Source organism: Musca vetustissima, unplaced genomic scaffold (genome assembly GCF_032173495.1).
Source record: "Musca vetustissima isolate MV318-11 ecotype Yass unplaced genomic scaffold, APGP_CSIRO_Mvet_v1 utg19330, whole genome shotgun sequence".
Classification (NCBI taxonomy): Eukaryota; Metazoa; Arthropoda; class Insecta; order Diptera; family Muscidae; genus Musca; species Musca vetustissima.
In genome coordinates this window covers 322,897-347,872 of record NW_026882625.1, presented here as the reverse complement: position 1 = coordinate 347,872, position 24,976 = coordinate 322,897, and the positions used below count along the sequence as shown (strand labels likewise).

Genomic DNA, 24,976 nt, shown 5'->3' with positions numbered 1-24,976 from the left:
CTTTCATTTCGCTTATAGATCATTTATATATTTAGCTCATATATAAAGACTCCCTTCACACACCTTCAACTCCTCGGACCTGGTATATCTACATGACACAAACTTGTATTTTTTCTGTTGTTATTTTTTAATGTTATTTTTTCGTTTTCAGTACAACAAAAGCAAAAACAAAACAAAAAAAAAATGGTATTGTCTGCTAATATTTTCCTCAGATCAATCTGAGGTAGACAGACACGAGCAGCAGGTTGTTGCTGTATTGCAGTTAGTTTGACGATGGCAACGACGACACAGTTACCGATTCGTTATATTTTTGTCGTAACTTTATGGGAATTTGAGTTTTTTTAATTAATTTTCCGCTAAGATTTTTTTCTGTTGTTGGTGATAATGGGAAATATTCTACAAAAGCTTGGAGTTACATTCACAGAGTAGAGGTACAAAATAAGCGGGTTATAAAGATCAAAGACGCAGAAGATATTTTAAATAGCTTGAAGGACCATTTATTTTATTTAAAGTTCGATACGTCTAACCTTTTGTTTCTCTATAAAGACTTAATTAATATCTTCGATAGAGACCCATAACTCAGCTCTTTAAATAGCTGAAGGACCATTTGTTAAATCGTATCATTAAAAATTAATGCGAATTAGCTCGAAGCACCATTTGTTAGGTCAAAAGACATTTCAAAGACTACAATTAGCTACTGTATAAAGTCTTGCTTCGGCTTCTCTATAAAGACTGCTTTCTGCTTCTATATTCAAATCGTTTATAGACACTTCCTTCAGCTTATTTATAATGAAGTTAATTGGGCTCGAAGGACCATTTCTTTCATGGTTTAGAAATTGAATTGCAATGTCCAGGGCTTGGACAATAGGCAACCTATTCCGTAGATCCAAAAAATACCTTATTATAATTATATTTTCAATTGTTTAGGACTTTATTTTTCCCTACAAGGTAGTTGGGAAAATTTTTCCCCCTCCCATTTTGAATTTTTTCAACAAATTAACCTGTCATTAACACAAAAATATGGGCGAGGTAATCGAGAAAAAACGACAGACAGACCCATTAATATTCTTCTTGCCAAACACATTTAACACAGAAAAACGGTAGCAATGTTATTTATTTTTTTAATTTTTTCTGAATTGAAATGAAATGCAAATTAAATTGTTGAACACAACGACGAGAATGACGACGATGAAAATTTGAATAACAAGATCGAAAAAAAAACGAAAATTGACGACCCTATAAGCGATACAAAGCTATTAACAAACCGAAACGACACAATTGTGTTGTGAATGTGCTGCGTTGTGAATCATTCAGTCAGTCATTCACATGCCCATTTTTTTCGTTTGTTTTTTACTTCTCCGATTTTTTTGCAACGCAATACAAAAATTTATCACAAAAAAAAAAAAAAAAAAAAAAAAAAAACTCGAAATTGTGCAAATAAACAAACAAAGTTAAACAATGATTTCAAACAAAAGATCAAATTTTTGTTTGGAAATATAAAAAATATAGGAAGTGAGAAAAAATTTGCAGTCACTGAGAACATTTTTCTCCCTGAACTTCAATTTGTCTATATTGAACTAACAATTCAGATCGCCTGCAAAGACTCGATGGCCCTTCACCTCGTCTATATAGACTCACTGAACCCTCAGCTGGTCTACATAGACTCACTGGTCTTTCGCCTACATAAACTCACTGGCCCTCAGTTCGGCTATATAGACTCAAGGGTCTTTAGCTCGTTTTTAGAGATTCACCTGCCTTTCAGTTCACCTATATAAACACACTGGCTCTTTAGTTCGTCTATATAGACTAACTGGCCTTTCAGATCGCGTTTAGGAATCCACTGGCTCTTCAAGTCGTCTAAATAGATCGACAGGTCTTTTAGCTCGTCTATATAATCTCAATGGTCTTTAGCTCGTTTTCAAAGTCTCACTGGCCCTTCAGCTCGTCTATATAGACTCACTGGCCCTTCAGCTCGTCTATATAGACTCACTGGCCCTTCAGCTCGTCTATATAGACTCACTGGCCCTTCAGCTCGTCTATATAGACTCACTGGCCCTTCTGCTCGTCTATATAGACTCACTGGCCCTTCAGCTCGTCTATATAGACTCACTGGCCCTTCAGCTCGTCTATATAGACTCACTGGCCCTTCAGCTCGTCTATATAGACTCACTGGCCCTTCAGCTCGTCTATATAGACTCACTGGCCCTTCAGCTCGTCTATATAGACTCACTGGCCCTTCAGCTCGTCTATATAGACTCACTGGCCCTTCAGCTCGTCTATAAAGACTCACTGGCCCTTCAGCTCGTCTATATAGACTCACTGGCCCTTCAGCTCGTCTATATAGACTCACTGGCCCTTCAGCTCGTCTATATAGACTCACTGGCCCTTCAGCTCGTCTATATAGACTCACTGGCCCTTCAGCTCGTCTATATAGACTCACTGGCCCTTCAGCTCGTCTATATAGACTCACTGGCCCTTCAGCTCGTCTATATAGACTCACTGGCCCTTCAGCTCGTCTATATAGACTCACTGGCCCTTCAGCTCGTCTATATAGACTCACTGGCCATTCAGCTCGTCTATATAGACTCACTGGCCATTCAGCTCGTCTATATAGACTCACTGGCCCTTCAGCTCGTCTATATAGACTCACTGGCCCTTCAGCTCGTCTATATAGACTCACTGGCCCTTCAGCTCGTCTATATAGACTCACTGGCCCTTCAGCTCGTCTATATAGACTCACTGGCCCTTCAGCTCGTCTATATAGACTCACTGGCCCTTCAGCTCGTCTATATAGACTCACTGGCCCTTCAGCTCGTCTATATAGACTCACTGGCCCTTCAGCTCGTCTATATAGACTCACTGGCCATTCAGCTCGTCTATATAGACTCACTGGCCATTCAGCTCGTCTATATAGACTCACTGGCCATTCAGCTCGTCTATATAGACTCACTGGCCATTCAGCTCGTCTATATAGACTCACTGGCCCTTCAGCTCGTCTATATAGACTCACTGGCCATTCAGCTCGTCTATATAGACTCACTGGCCATTCAGCTCGTCTATATAGACTCACTGGCCATTCAGCTCGTCTATATAGACTCACTGGCCATTCAGCTCGTCTATATAGACTCACTGGCCATTCAGCTCGTCTATATAGACTCACTGGCCCTTCAGCTCGTCTATATAGACTCACTGGCCATTCAGCTCGTCTATATAGACTCACTGGCCCTTCAGCTCGTCTATATAGACTCACTGGCCATTCAGCTCGTCTATATAGACTCACTGGCCCTTCAGCTCGTCTATATAGACTCAATGGCCAGCTGGTCTAAGAATCAATTTTTTTTTCTAAGTTAATATCAACCTCCATGTATATAGACTCACTGGCCATTCAGCTCGTCTATATAGACTCACTGGCCCTTCAGCTCGTCTATATAGACTCACTGGCCCTTCAGCTCGTCTATATAGACTCACTGGCCCTTCAGCTCGTCTATATAGACTCAATGGCCATTCAGCTGGTCTATATAGACTCACTGGCCCTTCAGCTCGTCTAAATAGACTCACTGGCCATTCAGCTCGTCTATATAGACTCACTGGCCCTTCAGCTCGTCTATATAGACTCACTGGCCCTTCAGCTCGTCTATATAGACTCACTGGCCCTTCAGCTCGTCTATAAAGACTCACTGGCCCTTCAGCTCGACTATATAGACTCACTGGCCCTTCAGCTCGTCTATATAGACTCACTGGCCCTTCAGCTCGTCTATATAGACTCACTGGCCCTTCAGCTCGTCTATATAGACTCACTGGCCCTTCAGCTCGTCTATATAGACTCACTGGCCCTTCAGCTCGTCTATATAGACTCACTGATATAGACTCACTGACCCTTCAGCTCGTCTATATAGACTCACTGACCCTTCAGCTCGTCTATATAGACTCACTGACCCTTCAGCTCGTCTATATAGATTCACTGACCCTTCAGCTTGTCTATATAGACTCACTGACCCTTCAGCTTGTCTATATAGACTCACTGGCCCTTGAGCTCGTCTATATAGACTCAATGACTCACTGGCCCTTCAGCTCGTCTTTATAGATTCACTGACCCGTCAGCTTGTCTATATAGACTAACTGACTTTTCAGCTTGTCTATATAGACTCACTGACCCATCAGCTCGTCTATATAGACTTATTAACCCATCAGCTCGTCTATATAGACTCACTGACCCATCAGCTCGTCTATATAGACTCACTGACCCATCAGCTCGTCTATATAGACTTATTAACCCATCAGCTCGTCTATATAGACTCACTGACCCTTCAGCTCGTCTATATAGACTCATTGGCGCTTCAACCCTCTATATAGACTCACTGAAATTCTGATCGCATAGATTGCGAATATACCCATAAAATCTACCACTTCGAATAGTACTTGAAAAATATTTTTTAAAAATCCTCCCTTACATCAAAAAAAAAAAAAAAAAAAATAATAAATAAAAAATATATTTTGGCTTATTGACCTCTGACCTGAGGTAATCCTTAAAATTTTCCTTCTATACAGAAGTGCTCCTTTTCTATATTGAAATATCTCTGATAGATCTCAAAAAGGTATTGGAAGAATTTGTTCCTTCCCACTGTAAACAATTACACTTGTCGGAGACATGATAACCAGCGGCTGTTGAGTAATACATCGATGAAGTCATACCGTATTTGGTTAGTAGCTCTCCTCTAAGTGCTGCTTGACGAACAAAAATTTACAAAAGAAAAAAGTAAACTTTAAATTAAACATCTTCAAGTGAATACGGAACGATACTTAAGTGATGGATGCAATTAATGCATATTCATAAAGTCATATATATATATATACACATATGTAAATATGTATGTGCGCATGTGTGTGTTGAGTACCCCAATAATGATGATCATGCACACAAGAAAGACGACCCTTTGTTCAAAGTGCAAAAAAAAAATAATAAAATTTGCAACTTATTTTTATTTTTATGCAAAAAAATATGTGTGGGTGTATTTTAATCGCGAGAGATGAATCATTTGTCATATTGATACTCACACACACATATGTGTGTGAGTTTGTGTGGGTGGAGTGCAATTATGAAATGATACCCCAAATTGATAGGCTAAGAATTTTCGATTATAAATAGGATGGATGGTTTGTTTGGAAAAGAGAAAAATTGGCAGGGTATATAAATAGTGATCTTCCAGATCAGATTTTTCAAAGAATCTGATATTATTTAAAGGCCTTTAAGCTCCACTTTATATAAAGATTTTTTTTTTGAGTTCTCATCGTCTTCCTACAAAGAATTATTAGCATTGGTCACTGTAGACCCCATATATCGCCACACTTCATAATTGTTATTTTGAGGACATAGTTACCCCTCCATTGAAAAGTTCCGATTGGTTTTATTTATTTTTAATTTCCACTCACCATAATTTTCACTATGCAAATATGAAAACGAACTTCCTCTGTTGACCTGAAAGCCTCTAATTATTTTTGCAGGCCCCTTTAAATGGAAACTTCCTTCTCAGTATTTCAGGTGGCATAACTAATTTGGGTTCATATATTTACATTTCGATATATTTCTTCATAACTGGATGTTATTTTTTACAACGACATAAGCAAATATGATCATGATAATCATCGCCATAATTTTTTAACTATGTGCGGAATATGCTTCGCTAGCTACTAATTGCAAAATATTTGTTAATGAAATATTTTTTTAAAAAAGAAAACAAAATCAGGTGGGAGCTGAAAGAAACGAAACAGCGAAGCGCAGACCTATAAAAATTTGTTAACTTCCCTAGTTTTTTTCATTCCTTCGCCCGCTCTCCCGCCGTCCGTCCATTCGTTTTGAGCATAAATTAACTCACAATAATTATTCACATTGTCTCAACAAAATTCAGTCAGTAATTCATCCATCCATCCACCCATCCAACCATTCATTGTTTGATGAATACGAATAAGAAATTAAGATCGCTGCCAGCCACACCACGCTACATACTTACACATATTGTATACATAGATGTATGTGAACTAATTTTTTGCATTTATTATTTAATTAAAATTTACTCTTCCTTATTTTTTTGTTTATGTGCCGTTGATTAATTATTTTAACTATCTTAGATGGAATGAAGAAATAGCATTTCTAAATTGTTTTCTTCGTCTTCGGCGTCAGAGCTTTTCTTTGTTCTATGGTAATTGCCAATTTCCATTTCACTTCAAGAATCTTGAGAATACGATTATGAGGCCAAGAGATCAAAGATAAACTTTTGCAGAAATAGTCCAAGCCTATGGATGGAGTGCTACTGCACTACTCACAATAGATGTGAATACCGCCAAACCCTTTAGCGAAACACGCCAAGAAATGGGGAAATGGGCGCGAATGAGACCCACAAAACTCTTTAGGAAAACCAGTAAGAAAAGTAGTAAAGTCGGACTGGGCAAACTATATAATACCCTTCACCATTTTGGGTATATTCTACATATGCTTCCGCCTTTTCGAAAGAACATTGGCATCAAATTGAACGAACTTTAATATGAGATCTTTATGAGATTTATATGAGAGTTATATCTAAATCTGGAACGATTTTCACGAAGTTTATCACACATCTTTCTACGCTATGCCAAATTCTGAAATATATACTATATGGACTTTGGTGCCCCATTTACCTAAAATCGGACGAAAATATATATGGGATCTATATCTAAATCTGGACAGATTTTCACGAAACTTTGAACACATCATTCTAGACCAAATTCAGTACGCTATGCCAAATTTCGTGCAAATCGAAGAATATATGGGGTCTTTGGTGAACCATTTACATAAAATCGGACGAAAATATATATGGAAGCTATATCTAAATCTGAACCGATTTTAACGAAACTTTGCATTCTAGACTCAATTCAGTACGCTATGCCAAAATTCATGCAAATCGAAAGGTATATAGGGACTTCGGTACACCATTAACCTTAAATCGGACGAAGATATATATGGGAGCTATATCTAAATCTGAACCGATTTTCTCGAAATGCTCAGACGCCATTCTAGACTCAAAGAAAGATATATAGGGACTTTGGTGCACCATTTACATTAAATCGGTAAAAATATATATGGGAGCTCAGCAACGTACACAGGATTTCATTTCGGGGGGGCCCGGTAGTACAAAATGAAAAATTCGCGGTTGTAAACATAAATTTACAGTGGAAAAAATTCATTCCGGGGGGGCCGGCCCCCCGGCCTCCCCCCTGCGTACGTACCCGTGGGAGCTATATCTAAATCTGAACCGATTTTCAGGAAACTTAACACACATCATTCTAGACCTAAATGATTAGGCTGTACCAAATTTCGTGCAAATCAAAAAAAATATAGGGACCGTTTATATTAAATCGGACAAATATATATATGGGAGCTATATCTAAATCTGAACCGATTTTTCCCAATTTCTACGCTAAATTTCATCCAATTCGGATCATAAATGCGACCTGTACTTTGTTTACAATTTAACATGGACAGACCGACGGACGGACCTGCATAAATCGACTTAGAAAGTGATTCTATGCATATTCTCATATGTGTCTATCTCGTTTCCTGTGTGTCCGTCTAGTCAAGATGTGTGTCCGTCCGTCCGTCTGTCCATTATAATTTGTAAACACGATACAGGCCACAGTTATGGACCAAACTTCACGAAATTTTGCATGAAGGATTGGTTCTGGACAATGAAGACCCCTATTGTTTTTTGTAAAGATCGATTAATATTTAGGGGATGAAATGGATCAAAAAACTTTATTTTTGTCTGGTCGCTCTAGAGGCCCAAACATCGTGAATTTTCATGCCTGTTTTGATAAAGATCGGTCAATATTTATTTATAATAATTAAAAAATGTGTATTCTTTAGCGCATATGTTTACCCCTGAAGGACATAGACCCGATAAGTTGATAGTGTATTCAAGAAGAGTGGTTGACCTTTAAATTGATACCAATTATATTGTCGTATGTACTCGGATGTGGGAGTTACACTTAAATCTTTACAGGTGCTTACGTATTGGTATTAGTAACCCATTACTACACTAGAGGGCGCTGTTCGCTTTGAAATTTTCCGTGAGTCTCCAGGTATGATCAAGGACAACGTTTATAATTTTCGGTGATGATCAGATAATAATTTTGGGATGAAGTGGACAGAATATTTTTTTTCGAGTCGATCTATAGGCCACAATTGAAAGCCGTACAGTGATGTTCGGCTTTCAATTGTGGCCTACACGGTGAAGGGAATCTGGAAAAGTAATTAGAAGAACTGTACTGAATATTAGTAATATTTGTTGACCTCTAGTCGGCCAAGAGGGTGCAAATATTGCTAAATATTGCCCATGCTCAGAATATAGAAACAAAGAAAGTTAGATTTTCGTGGAAGTTGTGTAGGTTATCATATGGTCGGTCTCGTCCGACTATACTGCTCCGCTCACTGGTTTAAAAATATTTTTTCAAAGAATATCCAAATTTTAGTTGTAAAAAATTTATATATATAAAAGCGAAATTTTAGTTGTTCGGTTATATGGCGAAGTTAGTTAAGTTAAATCTGCTGAAATACACATTCCTTTTGGAATATTACAACAACAACAACAGAAAACATTTTTAAATGATTATCACATTGCATTACTTCGAGAAAAATAATAAAATAAACAACATTTTATTTTCATACATATGTGTGAATTAATTTCGATATTCAGCACTTGCCAGCCAGTCAGCCATGCCGGCCAACCTAACCCTCCACCACTCAATAGATAATCATCATCAACATCATCGTTTGTCGATTTATTCGGTGATTAGCACATAAATAAAATAAACAAACAATTACCTCGGCGGAATATTGACTGTGGAAATAACACGCGACTAACTCGGACTGACTGACTGGTTAACGCACCGACTAAAAATCAGATAAACTGGTGAGGAACTGCACACATTGTTACGATCGATCGATAACAGGCAGGGATTTCCAAATTCAAATTTTTGGTGCTTATGTTTACGGAACGCATAGCATTTCAACCTCTGATCGATGGATCGATTGATGTTTGCTTTGCAATACACAAATACCTGGAGTTGAATAATAACTTAAAAAGGCAACAAAAACAATAATAAAAAACAACAACAACTGAAATGTTACACAAGTGTTGAGTTTTTGTTTTTATTGTTGATTTTGTTATTATTGTTATTGTTGCATTACCGAGTGAGCCGCCATCAATTAGCCAGGGCTACTCCAATTGTTGTTATGCTCAAATGATGTACGTATAGAGGGGTACCACCTGTACCTAGGTGCGCTGCCCATTCGAAATAATAAAAACAAAGTGTATTGCAACAATGTTGTATTTTTTAAAACAAAAATAAAAAAACTGAATATTTTATGTTAAAAATATCGGAATACTATTTCTCTATTGAATTTCAAACATGAGCGTTCGCTATTCGGAAATGGCTGGAATTTACAATGAAAATCTCAAAAACAAATTAGGCAATAAAACGCAACAACGAACGAGGTTGGTTGGTCGGTATTCATGTTGTAATACAACAAAAAACATATTCTGAAAAAAACATATATTTTTTTCAGAGATTATGCATATGTGCGAATTTTTTAAATATTTGTTCGAAAGACTGTTTATTTAGCACTGTTATGGGAGCACAGAGCCTATACAAAACATATCTGTAGTAACCTGCAATAAATGATGGGGCTGCCATCTATTGTTTCCTAGAAACAACACCTCCATGATTTTTTGCTGTGGTTGGAGTCCTTGCTTAGTTAGTGTTGCAATTTTCTTCTGGGTGGCGGCCCATTTATTTTTATTTAAAGCTGTGAAAAAATATTTAAAAAAAAAATATATACCTTAGAATAGTCATTGAAAAAATATTTAAAAAATACGGGAAAATATTATTTAAAAATCTACGCCTCTTTATAGCTCTTGAATCTTTTTTTAAATATAAGAAATTATGTTTAAAAAATCTACGCCTGTTTATAGCCAAAAATATTTAAAAAATCTTCGCCTTAGGATCGTCCTTGAAAAAAAATATTTTAAACAAATATGTTTTTAAGACCGGATGGGGCCGACCATACGATACCCTACACAACTACCACGGAACTCTAACTTTCTACGAATGCTTATTTCGATTCTAGGCAATATTTCGTGATATTTGCATCCTCTTGCCCGATTAGAAGTCTACACCACTTCTTCTGTACACTGACCTATATTCCGAATATTACTAATATGCAGTACAGCTCTTCTAATTAATTGTTCAGATTCCCTTCACCGTGAGTTGTGTTGTGATGTTCGGCTTATAATTGGGGCCTATAGGTCGGCTCGAAAAAAAAAACACAAACAAATTAGGTTTTCGGTCCACTTCATACCAAAATTATTATCTGATCAGCACCGAAAGTTATAGGCGTTGTCCTTGACCATAACTGGAATCTGATGGAATCACATTTCAAAGCGATCAACGCTATATTTCCGCCCTATAGTGTGATAATGGGTTACTAAATAATATCTCAGTACGTAAGCTCCTGTAAATATTTAACAGTAACTCCCTCATCTGAGTACATACGACAATATAATTGGTATCAATTTAAATGCCAACCACTCCTCTTGGCTATACTGTCAACTTCTCCGGTCTATGTCCTTCAGGGGCAAATATATACGCCATAGAATACAAATTTTGTAATTTTTCAAACAAAAGTCAGGGCCCATTTGAACCGCTAAATATTGACCGATATTTATCAGAACAGGCATGCTCATTCTTTGGCCCAATCCCCTTCTCCATGTAAAATTTCACGATGTTCGGGCCATATTTGCGGCCTCTAGAGCGACCAGAAAAACCGACAAAAATTAAGTATATTGTCCATTTCATCCCCTCAATATTAACCGATCTTCATTGACCAGAACCCATCCTACATGCAAAATTTCGTGAAGATTGGTCAATAACTGTGACCTGCATCGTGTTTACAAATTATAATGGACAGACGATCGACTCAGATCGACTCAGCTAGTCGAGATATGACGATCGGCATACTTAAACGTGGGTCTAGGACCAATATTTGGCGGTGTTACAAATTCGTGGTGCTGCACAAAGCTATAATACCCTGACAACATAGTTGTGTAGGGTATAAAAATCTACGCCTTAGGATAGCCCTTGAAAAAATATTGTTGAAATATCCAGGACTTTGAAAAACTATTTTTAGAAAATCTACGCCTTTGTTATTCTTTGAAAAAAATATTTTTAAAAATATATACCTCCGAATAGTCCAATATACCTATAAAAAAATTTCTGATCAATTTTAGGTGATCAATTTCGGACGAACATAACGACGATATTCAAACCTTTCTATAATTAATTGAAAATATTTTTTCATTAAAGTATTTCCATTTTATCAATATTATATATTTGTAAATAGAACAAATCCTCAGGGCATGATGATACCTTTTGTGTTAAGAAAAAATTCCTCACTCCCATGGGTTTGGATTTTTTGCTTTCATTGGAAAATTCCATAATATACTCTGAGGAATGATATTTGGTATTATCATTGGCATTCTTTCGCTATGTCGTTTTATAATTCGGTTACACATGTGACATATATAATTTTGAATATGTAAATATCTCAATTATTTAATGAATTAAATAAAGAACGTGCTCGGCAAAGTCATTACACTATCGTACAAAAATTTTTGTTTGCAGTGTGAAATTTAAATTTAAGTTTGGCGATTAGTCACACGCACATGATAGATGGTAAAATGTAAAAAAAAAACGAAAACAAAAAATTCAAATATAATTTCTTCTTAAAATTCGGGAAAATGTAATCATTGGAATGCCAATATTTCGAGTTCGTAAAAAAAAACTAAAAAAATCCTAAAACACCTAATTACGTCCCCAAAATCCTTAAAATACGGAATAATGGGAGATTGCCATTGTATGGTGGCTACCCTGAAACTTGGGCCAATATTGATAATGATCCAAAATAGGGGCTGCCATCTATCGTTGCCTAGAAACAACGCCTTTTTCAATGTTTATACTGTGGTTGTGGTCCTTGCCAAATTCTTCTAGGTATCGCTATCTCCCGATATGAATATTGTGACTATGCGGAGATTGCTTATTAGAATGGTAGGGGGATTTCGGATGAATTTTATCTGAAAAGTTTTTTTTGTTATTTGAATTTTTGTGATCATTTGAAAGTGATTTTAAGTGATTATTTATACTCTTTCGAGTCGAGCTTGATGATCTAAATTTTGCAATGGATTTCCTTTTCATTGCAAAATTTAGATCATCAAGCACGACTCGAAAGAGTATAAATAATCACTTAAAATCACTTTCAAATGATCACAGAAATTCAAATAACAAAAATTAATTTCAGCCGAGCACGGCTAGGGCTCGAACCTAGGTCCTCCGAGCAACACAAATGTTGCCAAACCACTTAACGTTCTGAGCTATCAACACACTTCCAAAACGGTTGCGCAAAAACATGTGTATACCATGGAAGCAATTGTAGGTGTGTGGATTAATTATCCATCGCTACAACAAAAATCTGCTTTGAAAAGGACTGTTCCTAGAATGAAGACAAATGTCGAACTTTGACAAATTTGAATTTAATTCGCATATGCAAGTTTCGCATCAGGGCGGAATAAATACAAGTTATCAACGTACGATCTTTGTAAAGCCACATAGCCCAATATGCCTGATGAGCCGCTTAACCAACGGCGAAACGCGTCGCATACTGGTGGGTACGTAGGTTCTTCTCCTGGCTTTCCTTTTCATTGCAAAATTCAGATCATCAAGCTCGACTCGAAAGAGTATAAATAATCACTTAAAAGTAAAAGTTTTTTTTTGAAAACCGCAGAATTTCTTCTCCTCTGGGAATGAAACCCTAAGTTTCCATCGATTTGTAGTCCTGATGAATGGGTTGCCATTTTATCGTTGCCTAAAAACAACGCATGCCTGAATGTTTATACAGTGGTTGTGGTCCTTGCCAAATTCCACTGGTTGTCGCTATCTCCCGACATGCCTATTGTGACGATGCCGAGATTGATTATTCGAATGTCAGGGGGATTTCGGATGAATTTCATTTGAAGGATGATATAAAAATCTTTTTTTGACAACTTGAAAACGGCAGAATTTCTTCTCCTCTGGGATTGAAACCCTGAAATTCAATCGATTTGTTGTCTGACACACTATTCATCCATTCCGATGTGTTTAAATAAGCCCATACAAAGGTCCCACTTCCTAGCCACACAACTTTTGTTCACCTGTTACTCCTCTTGGGATAATACATCTTTAACAAAGCATATCCATTATCGGTGATGCAGCCTGTCCTAGATTATGACGCTGCCACCTATCGTTACCTAGAAACAACATGATAATTTAGTGTTGGCATTTTCCTCTGGGTGGCGTTATCTCCAGACATTTCTATATTGTGTTATGCTCATGTGTTGATGTCGAAAACTTTTAATGTCACTGCTAATTTTTGTACGATAGTTTAATGACTTCGCAAGCACGTTCTTTAATTAATGAATTAATTGCGATATTTGCATAGTACAAATATGTAACATGTGTAACAACAATATAAGACGACATAGCAAAAAAATGTCAATGATACCAATACCAATTATCATTCCCCAGTACATTATGGAATTTTTACAATTAAAAAAAAAACTTAAAATTTAGTTTGTGAGGAATTTTGTGTTGAGAAAAAATTATGTTTATGATCTCATTAATGTTTTTTATTTAAAGTATATTTTCCCGAAATCTTGAAAAATTCAAATAAAGTTTTCACTCCTTCAAGAAAAAAACCTTTCTCAAATCATTAGGATATTGTTTCTTAATATAAATATATATTCACTTCGGTTGGAATATGCGCCTAGGACCATCAAAGGTACCTATAAAGAAGATCTGGACCATACCAAAACGTGGATCTATACTTTTGTTAAGGATAGAATCCCAAATATAAAATTACAACCAATTTAGTTGAAAACCCCCCTCCCACAAAATACCAAAATTCGGGAGATATCTAATGCTATATGGTGTAATGGAACAACACTAAAAACGGGACCAAAATACCTAAAATAAAGAATATCGTTATGTGGAGTCTACACTGAAATGTGGGCTAATTCTACACAATGAGAACCTAACATTCCAAATTACAATCAATTTGGTTGAATAACGTGCCCAAAACTCCCCAAAATGAGGAATATTGGGAAGTGCCATTGTATGGGGTCTATACCGAAAACTGAACCTTTTACTGATATTTACAATGAGAACACAAAATGCCAAATGACAGCCCACAATTCGTTTGAAAAATATAACCAAAATACTGAATTTCGGGAGATTTTTGGTAGGAAGATTGGTGGGATTTTTCAAATGATAACATAAAATACCTAAATTAAAGCCATTTCGTTTGATAAACGTGCCCAAAGTCCTCAAACTATCGAAAAATGGTAGGGCGTCATTATATGGTGGTTATTCTGAAGATTGGGCCAATATTGAGGGAGATTTTCTACCCAGTGACAACTAATAGTACAGAATTACAGCCAATTCGAATCTGCTGTAGCCTGTCCTAGATGATGGTGCTGCCATCTATTGTTGAATACAAACAACACCTTCGTGGATTTTTGTGCTGTGGTTGGGGTAATTTTTAGTAGGAAGATTTTCTACCCAATGACATCCAATAATACAGAATTACAGCCAATCCGAATCTGGTGTAGCCTGTCCTAGATGATGGTGCTGCCATCTGTTGGGGCCTACAAATAACACCTAATTGGATTTTTGTGCTGTGGTTGGGGTCCTTGCTTATTTAATGTTGCAATTTACCTCTTGGTGGCGTTTGTTATTAGAAATTTTGAAATGTTCGAAAATCACTTTGAAAAAAAAAATGTTTACTTCTCCGCTGACATTCAAACCCAAAACCTATCGGTTTATAGTCTGACACACTATCCATCCACTCCAATGTGTTTAGTCCATTGCCACAGAAGCTTGTTCTATGTGAGGGTGGCTGCCATCTATCTTTGCCTGGAAACAATGTCTCATTGAAATTTCCCAGTACTTTGTGTCTTTAATAATTTCGTGTAGCCATTTTCCTCTGGGTGGCGATATTTTCCCGACATACCTATTTTGTGATTTGCTCATGTTTTGATGACAATTTTGGTTATACAAATTCCAGGTAGTTTCGAATGCATTTCATCTGGAGGTGAATGTTAGTCCCTCTTCTAAAAAAGCCCCCCATCGGTTTAGAGTCTTGCAAAATATCCATCCACACCGATGTGTTTCTATAATTGTTTCTCCTTTTACTCCTTTTGTTAGCATATGACTTCCGCAAGGAATGTTGCTGCCATCTATCATTGCCTAAAAACAAAGCCTTCTTGACTTTTTTAAGTGATTGATGTCCTTGCTTATTTTGTGTTGCCATTTTCCTCTGGGTGGCGCTATCCCCAAGATATTCCAATTTTATGTTATATTCATGCTTTGATGCATTAGTTATAAGAGTATCAGGGGCTTCGGCTACATTTCATTTGGAAAGAAACGTTCTACAGGATCGGTTTATATTCATATAATAAATGGTTGGGTCTTTTTTTAAGATTTACTTGGGGCTGTATCTGAAATTCAGTTCTGATAACAAAATCCGTAGACTCCTTCTCGCAGAGAAAAAACGTGATTGATTTTCTTCAACACAAAATTTTTTTTGTTCAGGAAATTGGATTCCTAATCTAGGAAAATTCTTCGGGTTTGGAGATCAGGGACATGTAGCGAAAAATTCGTCAGGCCCGTGAAGAAAAAAATTCGTCATGTCCCTGAAGATTACGTTTTTTATGTAGGCGAAAAATCGTCAGGTCCCTAAGGGTTTTTTCAATAGAAAAAAAAATCATCAGGTCCCCTGAGGATTACTTTTTTCTATAGAAAAAAATTTGTCAGGTCCCTTAGGATTACTTTTTCTATAGAAAAAATTCGTCAGGACCCTGAGGAGAAAATTTCTTCAAATAAATAGGTCCTTAAAAATATATTTACAAAATTTTGAAAATGAAAAGAAAAGAAAAATCAAAAATACTAACCGAACCACTCCTCACTTAATACTGTAGGATTTTCTTTACTGCTGCCGCTGTAGTTGTTGTTGCCACTATTGTTGTTGTCATTTGGTTGGTTGTAGAAATTTTTAAGGCCGAATAAATAACTCTGCCTTAATTTATCCCGATAGGTAGGAACATTATTGGATGAATTTACGCCAGCTGCGATCGAATCGACTTCATCTCTTTGGTTTTCGGTTTCATTAGATTTATTGTTAGTGGACGCTGGATGCTGAGAATTGGACTGATTCTGATGCGAATGTTGATGATTCAGACGAATACTGTTGCGATATAGCTTCCTTGCGGAGCGAAGAAAACTTAAAAGTCGTGTCGAATCACCCGGTGTGGCCGTTGAATTTTTATAGGCTGAGGAGCTAATACTGAAAGCGCCACCAACACCACCACCTGAACTGCCACCACCATTGACCAGGAATATTGAGGTGCCACCCGATATGGTTTTGGGTGAAGATTTGCGATTATTGTAATTTTTGTTGTGGGTGGAGGAGATATTTGTTGTTGGAGGTGCTAATATAACCCCAGGTGAGTTGGGGGAGGCTTTCAATTTACTCGAAGAGAAGGTATAGAAATCCTTGAGATTAAATTTTTGATTTGTGTGCGAACAAAGCGGTGAAGAGTTCAGGCTATTCGAGGCTGTTAGAAGTTTATGGGCGGCACGTCGAGGAGAACGCGATTCTCCACCATGACCTTCTTGCTGGCTGTTATATTTCTTTTGTTGTTGTAATTCTTTATCGGTAACCGAACTGGCACTACGTGTTAGATTTACTCGCGAGGATAACTTCGATTCGTTTCCTCCCCTTCGTAAGCCAACGTTATGTAGGGATATTGGCGAAGCGGGTATGCCTCCGTTTAGCAGGGATTGTTTACACCAGTAGACCTTGTTGCTGCCAAAATAATACCGCCGACGATTATCATTTTTAGGGGTCCGAGGTCGTTTCGAACTGCGATTACTTGGACTTCCCGACAAATTTCGAGAATTTAGGGTGGAAACAATAGAGCCCGTGGGAGAATTGGAGGATGATCTTTGGTTATCTTTTTCCCTTAATTGTGATACCTCTGCCGTTCGCACTTCGTTGTAATTGAAATTACTTGATTCGGAACGATCTTTGGCACTGCCATTGGTGGTTAGGGTTAGGCTGTTTGGCGATGATGATGATGACGAACTGCTTGTGGAATTAAAGCTATTCTCCTGCTCCTCCTCTTCCTGTTCAGGTGTTATGGTGCGACTATCACTGGACGAATTGGTGGTGGTTGATGGAAATGCCGATGATGTTGTTGTATCTTCCAAAGATGATGGTGTGGTTGTTGTAGATGAGGTTGTTAATAGATTTGAAGATGACGATGATGCAGCAGCAGTTGATGGCGATGACACAGTTGAGGTTAAAAACGAATTGGATTGTATGAATACACCATCACAGGTTATTCTGATCGTAGTCACCATTGTTTTTCGTACAAAACATATTTGGATTTTATTCAGATTATTTGGATATTTTTCGGTTTGTTTTGAAAATTAAAATTTTTTATTACAGCTATTTTTTTAAGAGATTACGAAGTTAGGATATTAACTCCAAGAAATACGAACCAAATACAAAAGCAACAACAAGGAATTTAAACATTTCAAAGCCTCCAAAAACCATGGGGACCTGGGGTCTGATTTTTTTCAATAGCAAAAGAAGTCCTCAGGGACCTGATCATTTTTTTCTATAGAAAAAGTAGTCATCAGGAACCTGAGGAATTTTTTCCAAACAGAAAATAAGGCATTAAGGGACTGAGATTTTTTTTTTTTGCAGGAGGATTTTTTTTTTCTATTAAAAAATAGTCTTTACAGAGATGAAGATTTTTTTCAATAAAAAAGTAGTCCTCAGGGACCAGAGAAATGTTTTTATTGAAAAAAAGTACTCCTCAGGGTCCTGAGGATTTTTTTATCTATAGAAAAAAAGTAATCCTCAGGGACCTGAGGAATTTTTTTTCTATAGAAAAAAGTAATCCTCAGGGACGTGAGGAATTTTTTTCTATAGACAAAAGTAATCCTCAGGGGTCGTGATGAATTTTTTTCTGTAGAAAAAAGTAATCCTCAGTGGACCTGAGGATTTTTTTTCTATAGAAAAAAGTAATCCTTAGTGGATCTGAGGAATTTTTTTCTATAGAATAAGGTAGTGCTCAGGGACATGAGGATTTTTTTTCTATAGAAAAAAGTAGTCTTCAGGGGACCCGAGGAATTTTTTCTGTAGAAAAAAGTAATCCTCAGGGGACCTGAGGAATTTTTTTCTATAGAAAAAAGTAATCCTCAGGGGACCTGAGGAATTTTTTTCTATAGAAAAAAGTAATCCTCAGGGGACCTGAGGAATTTTTTTCTATAGAAAAAAGTAATCCTCAGGGGACCTGAGGAATTTTTTTCTATAGAAAAAAGTAATCCTCAGGGGACCTGAGGAATTTTTTTCTATAGAAAAAAGTAATCCTCAGGGGACCTGAGGAATTTTTTTCTATAGAAAAAAGTAATCCTCAGGGGACCTGAGGAATTTTTTTCTATAGAAAAAAGTAATCCTCAGGGACCTGAGGAATTTTTTTTCTATAGATAAAAGTAATCCTCAGGGGGATTGAGGAATTTATTTCTATAGAAAAAAGTCGTCCTCAGGGACCTGAGGAATTTTTTTTTTTTATAGATAAAAGTAATCCTCAGGGACCTGAGGAATTTTTTTTCTATAGATAAAAGTAATCCTCAGGGGGATTGAGGAATTTATTTCTATAGAAAAAAGTCGTCCTCAGGGACCTGAGGACTTTTTTTATAGAAAAAATTCGTCCTCAGGGACCTGAGGAATTTTTTTTCTATTGGAAAAGTAGTCCTCAGGGACCTGAGGAATTTTTTTCTATAGGAAAAAGTAGTCCTCAGAGACCTGAAAAATGTTTTTTCTATATAAAAAAGTAGTACTCAGGGACATGAGGAATTTCTTTTCTATAGAAATGGGATCAGGTTCAGATTATTTCTATAGAAAACAATTCTAAGAAACGGAGGTCTGATTTTTTTCTATAGAAAAAAATCCTCGGAATTGAGGTCTTTATGAACTTAGGTTCGATTTTTTACTATGAGAATTTTTTTCCTCCTGAGATTTTTCCCAACACTGTGCCCCTCCTCTCCGCATACTTGGTAGGTAGGTACTTGAGTTTGCGCTAAATATTACAATAACTTTATTTTTGGTTTTAATTGTTGTTGTTTTTATTTTTTTTCGTGTTGACAAACTTCTGGTTTGTGGTAGAGGTGTCGCTGCCGCTTCTGTTGCCGCTACCTCGGCGTATTTTTTTTTTGTGACACACTGAAACCATTAAAAAAAAGAAAGAAAACCTACAAATTCATTTGTTTCCACATCTTGAAACTTATACCGTGCTACTTCGGAGGTGCTCTTCGTCAGTCAGTCAGTCAGCCGAACAGTCAGTTAGTCAGCCGAACAGTCAATCCGTTGTCGTAGAAAAATGAAACTGTCACACAGCTGTTTGACGGGAAAACTACGGCAACAATTTAAAGCCATGTTTTTTTGTTTTTCAATCTCATTTAACGTGTTACGTTTGACGTACCACAAGGCGGTGTGTCGCTTCGCATTGTCTTCCATCTCTTCATTATAGGTGGTGGTCGGATCGTGTGGTAGTGTCGGCGGTAACAATGAATGAAAATTTTATTCTGTTTCTGTAATTCGTTCATTGGTAATTTTTACACAAAAAAAAAAAAAAAAAAATGAGACAAGAAGTGCTTCATCATGTGTCAGTCAGTCTGTCACACCGTCAGCCAGACCATGAGTAAGCAGGTGAGTGTGTGTGTTGCGTCTCTCTCTCTCTCGGTGTGTGAAAGTTTATTAACCCAAAAGTAGTACAAAGTTAATGAACGCCGTAGCTACCGACCATCAACCAACTAAGCGAACCAACCGACCCTGCGAATGACAATAGAACAGACAGATCCACCAAAACGAAATTGGTGCACCACCGCCGCCTAAATCATTCACTGAACTTCAGTGAATTCAGTTTTGGGCACACCAAACACACGTAGTCCGACTCATCATCAAAGGGTGGGTGGTTGTTCTTTTTAAACTGAACTTGTTTGTTTTATGATTTCACCCTCTCTCTCTCCCTTTTGGCCATATTCTTTGGCGTATTGTATACGAGATTTAGAGCATGGCTTTGTCAGGCCATAGAACAAAAACAATAACAAAAAACATTAAACGGAACAATAAAACCCATTCGGATGTTTACTTTTGATGTTACAAATGAGGAAATGTCAACTACTGAGGGGGAAATGAGGAGGAAGGGGGCATTTGCGGATAACAATAAGACCAAAAAAACAAATTTTTGGGCCGAAAAACAATTTTCCTATATGACAGAAACAGCGAATGTTTAAATGGAAAGAAGATGGCTTTAAGGCCTGAGAAAGTAATCCTTAGAGAGATGAATTTTTTTTCTATAGAAAAAAAGTAATCATCAGGGAGCTGAGGATTTTTTCTATCGGGGAAAAAAATCATAAGGGAATTGATGAATTTTTTCTATAGAAAAAAGTAATCCTCAGGGGACCTGATGATTTTTTTTTTTTTATAGAAAAAAGTAATCCTCAGGGGACCTGATGATTTTTTTCTATAGAAAAAATTAATCCCCAGTGGACCTGATGATTTTTTTCTATAGAAAAAAGTCGTCCTCAGGGGACCTGAGGAATTTTTTTCTATAGAAAAAAGTAATCCTCAGGGGACCTGAGGAATTTTTTTCTATATAAAAAGTAATCCTCGGGGACTTGAGAATTTTTTTCTATATATTGAGAAATTTTTTCTAAAGAAAAAAATTCTCAGGATGCTGAGGAATTTTTTTCTATAGAAAAAGTAATCCTACTGGAACCTGAGGAATTTTTCCTATAGAAAAGCGTAATTCTCAGAGACCTGAGGATTTTTTTTCTATAGAAAAAAAGTAATCCTCAGGGACCTGAGGATTATTTCTATCGGAAAAAGTAATACATAATACATAAGTAATAGGGAACATGTTGAATATTTTTCTATAGAAAAAAGTAATCCTCAGGGAAGTGAGGATTTTTTCTATCGGGAAAAAATAATCCTAAGGGACCAGAGTTTTTTTCTATAGAAAAACTAATCCTCAAGAGACCTGAGAACTTTTTCTCTAAGAAAAATATAATCCTCAGGAAAAATGGTTTTTTTTATAAAAAAAATCCGACGTCAGTGACTTGAGCATTTTTCCAAAGAAAACCAGTAAAGAAAGTAGTAAAGTCTCACGAAACTTAGAACACATTATTCTAGACTCAATTCAGTACACTGTGCCAAATTTCGTGCAAATCGAGGGATATAAAGGGACTTTGGTGCACTATTTACTCAAAATCGGACGAAAATATATATGGGAGCTATATCGAAATCTGAACCGATTTTCACGAAACTTAGAACACATCATATATGGGAGTTATATCGAAATCTGAACCGATTTTCACGAAACTTAGAACACATCATTCTAGACTAAGATCAGTAGGGCATGCCAAATTTCATTCATATCGAAAGATATATAGGGACTTTGGTGCACCATTTCTATTAAATCGGACGAAAATATATATGGGAGCTATATATAAATCTGAACCGATTTTCACGAAACTTAGAACACATCATTCTAGACTTAATTCAGTAAGCTGTGCCAAATTTCGAGCAAATCAAAAGATATATAGGGACTTCGGTGCATCATTTACCTTAAATCCCACGAAAATATATATGGGAGATATATAAAAATCTCAACCGATTTTTACGAAACTTAGAACACATTATTTTAGGCTTAATTCAATACACTGTGCCAAATTTCGTGCAAATTTAAGGATATAAAGGGACTTTGGTGCATCATTTACATAAAATGGGACGAAAATATATATGGGAGCTATATTTAAATCTGAACCGATTTTCACGAAACTTAGAACACATCAGTCTAGACTTAATTTAGTGTGCTATACCAAATTTCGGGCAAATTGAAGGGCAAATATAGGGACCTTGGTGCACCATTTACCTTATATCGGACGCAATTATATATGGGAGCTATATCCAAATCTGAACCGATTTTCACGAAACTTAACACACATTATTAAAGACTTAATTCAGTGGTTCGAGCCAAATTTCATGCAAATCGAAAGATATATAGAGACTTTGGTGCACCATTTACATAAAATCAGACGAAAATTTATATGTGAGCTATATCTAAATCTGAACCGATTTTTCCCAATTTCAGTACGGCTCGTCCTTGGGCCAAATTCCATCCAAATCGGATCATAAATGTGACCTGTACTTTGTTTACAATTTAACATGGACAGACAGACGGACGGACGGACAGACATGCATAAATTGACTCAGAATGTGACTCTATGCATATTCTCAAAAGGAACTATGGGTCTATCTCGATTCCTTTTGCCTGTTACATACATATGCACAAAGACATAAAACCCTGTACCACAGTGTGGTGAAGGGTATAAAAATTTGTCCCCATAGAACTGAGAATTGCTTTTTTTTTTCATTAAAAAAATTTTACCTCAGGGACCTCACGAATAATCTCCATAAACTTCGAATTTGATGTATACAAAAAAGTCCTCAATTTTTGGGTATAATTTTGAAACACTGTGCCTTAATTATTGTTTGTCATCGTCGCCAAAACGGGGTAAAACAGTAAAAGTACGCCGCTCTTTATTTGGTGTATGGAGTTGTTGTTTATTTTTATGAGTTTTTGTAAACATGATTTTCTTGTAAGTATTTTATTTATGTTTTTATTATTTTGTTGTTGTTATTTTTGTGGCAGAGTATCAGCAACAATTGCACCAATTTTATGGACTCCGCAATAACCACCGCTTGGGACACAGATAGACGACGCGACTTTAAGCGCTACTTAGTGGTGGCGGCGAGCACATTTCAAGCCAAAGCCATAATCAATTTGTAAAGAAGTAGAAGAAGAAAAATTCAAGTCAAGTAGCTGGGGTAACGGTAAATAAAGTCAAACAACAACAGCAGTAGCAGCAACAATGGGAGGTGTCACAACTCTCACGGTGTGTAGATAGAAGAATACAAGTACCCCAAGTCGATCTGGCTGTTACACTTAACTTCAAGCCACCGTTCGTCACGCATCCCGACAATGTTTGATTGGATATTGCCGCCATGGATGGGGGCAAAACCAAGAATGCAGGTGAGGGGAGGACACCTAATGTGGGGCATATCATGTGTGTGTTGTTGTTGTTGTTGTACACCAAAAAATAAATAAAAAAAGCAACAGTCATTAGCGTGTGTCTGTTTGTCTATCTGTCGTGTACGTGCTCTAGTTTCCCATTTTCTTTCGTACACTTAAAGAAAAACAATGAAAAGTCATGGCAAAACAAAAAACTATCAAAATTTTGGGTCCTTTTTTTACAGATAAAAATTTAAACCTCTGTTGCTGAGGATTTTTTATAGAACAATATTTTTCTATAGAAAAATCTCAGACCTAAGGTAGTGGCCCCTGATTTCCTGGGGAATAGAAGTTGCTCTCAATTCCTGAGGATTGATTTTCTAGAAAAAGATCTTAGTTCATGAGGACATTTTTCTACAAAAAAAAAATACCGCCCAATTCCTTAGAATTCTTTTCGTCTTACATAAGGAAGAGCCGGAGATTGCAGGTATATAGCATTCACTGGTTGAAGGATACATATGAACATATGCATGTCTTGTCTGGTGGCAGAAATTTAGCAAGACAAAGCTTTTCTCCAAAATAGGCAGTATGCAAAGGTCGGCATCGCTACTTATTCAAGAAGCAATCCTTTGCCCAAATTGAAACTGATTAAAAATTTCGAACCGCTTGATTTATTAATTCGATTTCAAGCAATCAGTCCAAGGGTAATGCAGCTCGGGGACCTTACACTTTGGTCACGCAAATAACCTATACATGTGGATGTAATATATTATTTATTAACATTCCAATTCCAATGACTATTTACCCTCCTATCTCAGAACTTTAAAGTAACATATCTAAGTTAAAGTAACCTATCTGGTCATGGTAGGTACTCTACCTCTTCCAAATGGTCTGTCGCATGTATACTGACGGTCATAAGATAGAAGAGGGTTTCTGTGATGATCTACAAGCTAAAGAAAGATTCTGGAACTATGGTTAAGCGCCATAGGGCTATTTTTTCTATAGAAACAAATCATACATCAGTTCCGATTTAAACGAACTTTAACACACTGCACTGTAGACTCACTAAGCCAACCTGTAAGGTGGGATATTAAAAATTTCGTCTCAATCAAATAATCGTTGGAAGATTGGTGTATCATTTACCTCAAATCGGACGGAATTATATATGAGAACTATATTTAAATCTGAACCGATTTTCAACAATTTCAATAGGGTGCGTTCTTGGGCCAAATAAGTGGTCTGCTCAAAATTTCATCCAAATCGGAAAAAAATGGGACCTGTACTTTGCAACATAACATGGATAGACGGACGTACATGCATTAATCGGCTCAGAAAAGAATTCTATGCTGTTTGGTGAAGGGTATAAGAATTCCAGAATTTAGGTCTGTTTTTTTTCTTGCTATGGAAAAACCTCCTGAGAAAGAAAGGCTTGGTTTTTCTATAAAAAAATCCAGGTATGATGTTTTCTATATGGACTGATTTTTTCGATAAAAACTCATTTATTTGGCCCAAGGACGAACCCTATTGAAATTGGGGAAGATTTAGGCATAGCTTCCATATATCGGTACCCCCAATTTTCGGTATTTTGGGGTTCTTGAGTTCGTTTTTCAACCGAATTCGCTGAAATTTGGTACATTGGGTTCTTAATAGGTACCAAACCTCTCCACAAAAAATTATGAATATGGGTCCATTTTTTCGGATAACGGTACCTC

General features: G+C 36.8%; 2 protein-coding genes across 2 annotated transcripts in view; both read right to left on the bottom strand.

Moving 5' to 3' along the window:
- Positions 1 to 17,559, bottom strand: part of LOC133329216 (serine-rich adhesin for platelets) — a 28,247-nt gene extending 10,688 nt beyond the window's left edge. The window contains exons 1-2 of the mRNA XM_061537710.1: positions 16,071 to 17,559; positions 4,657 to 4,722 (exon numbers count right to left, since the gene is read on the bottom strand). Coding sequence (XP_061393694.1) covers positions 4,657 to 4,722; positions 16,071 to 17,541 — 1,537 coding nt within the window. The 5' untranslated portion in view covers positions 17,542 to 17,559. The remainder of the gene's footprint in view (positions 1 to 4,656; positions 4,723 to 16,070) is intronic.
- LOC133329208 (large ribosomal subunit protein mL44) overlaps positions 1 to 24,976 on the bottom strand; it is a 121,505-nt gene that overhangs the window by 44,488 nt on the left and 52,041 nt on the right. The gene's annotated exons all lie outside the window — the stretch shown is intronic.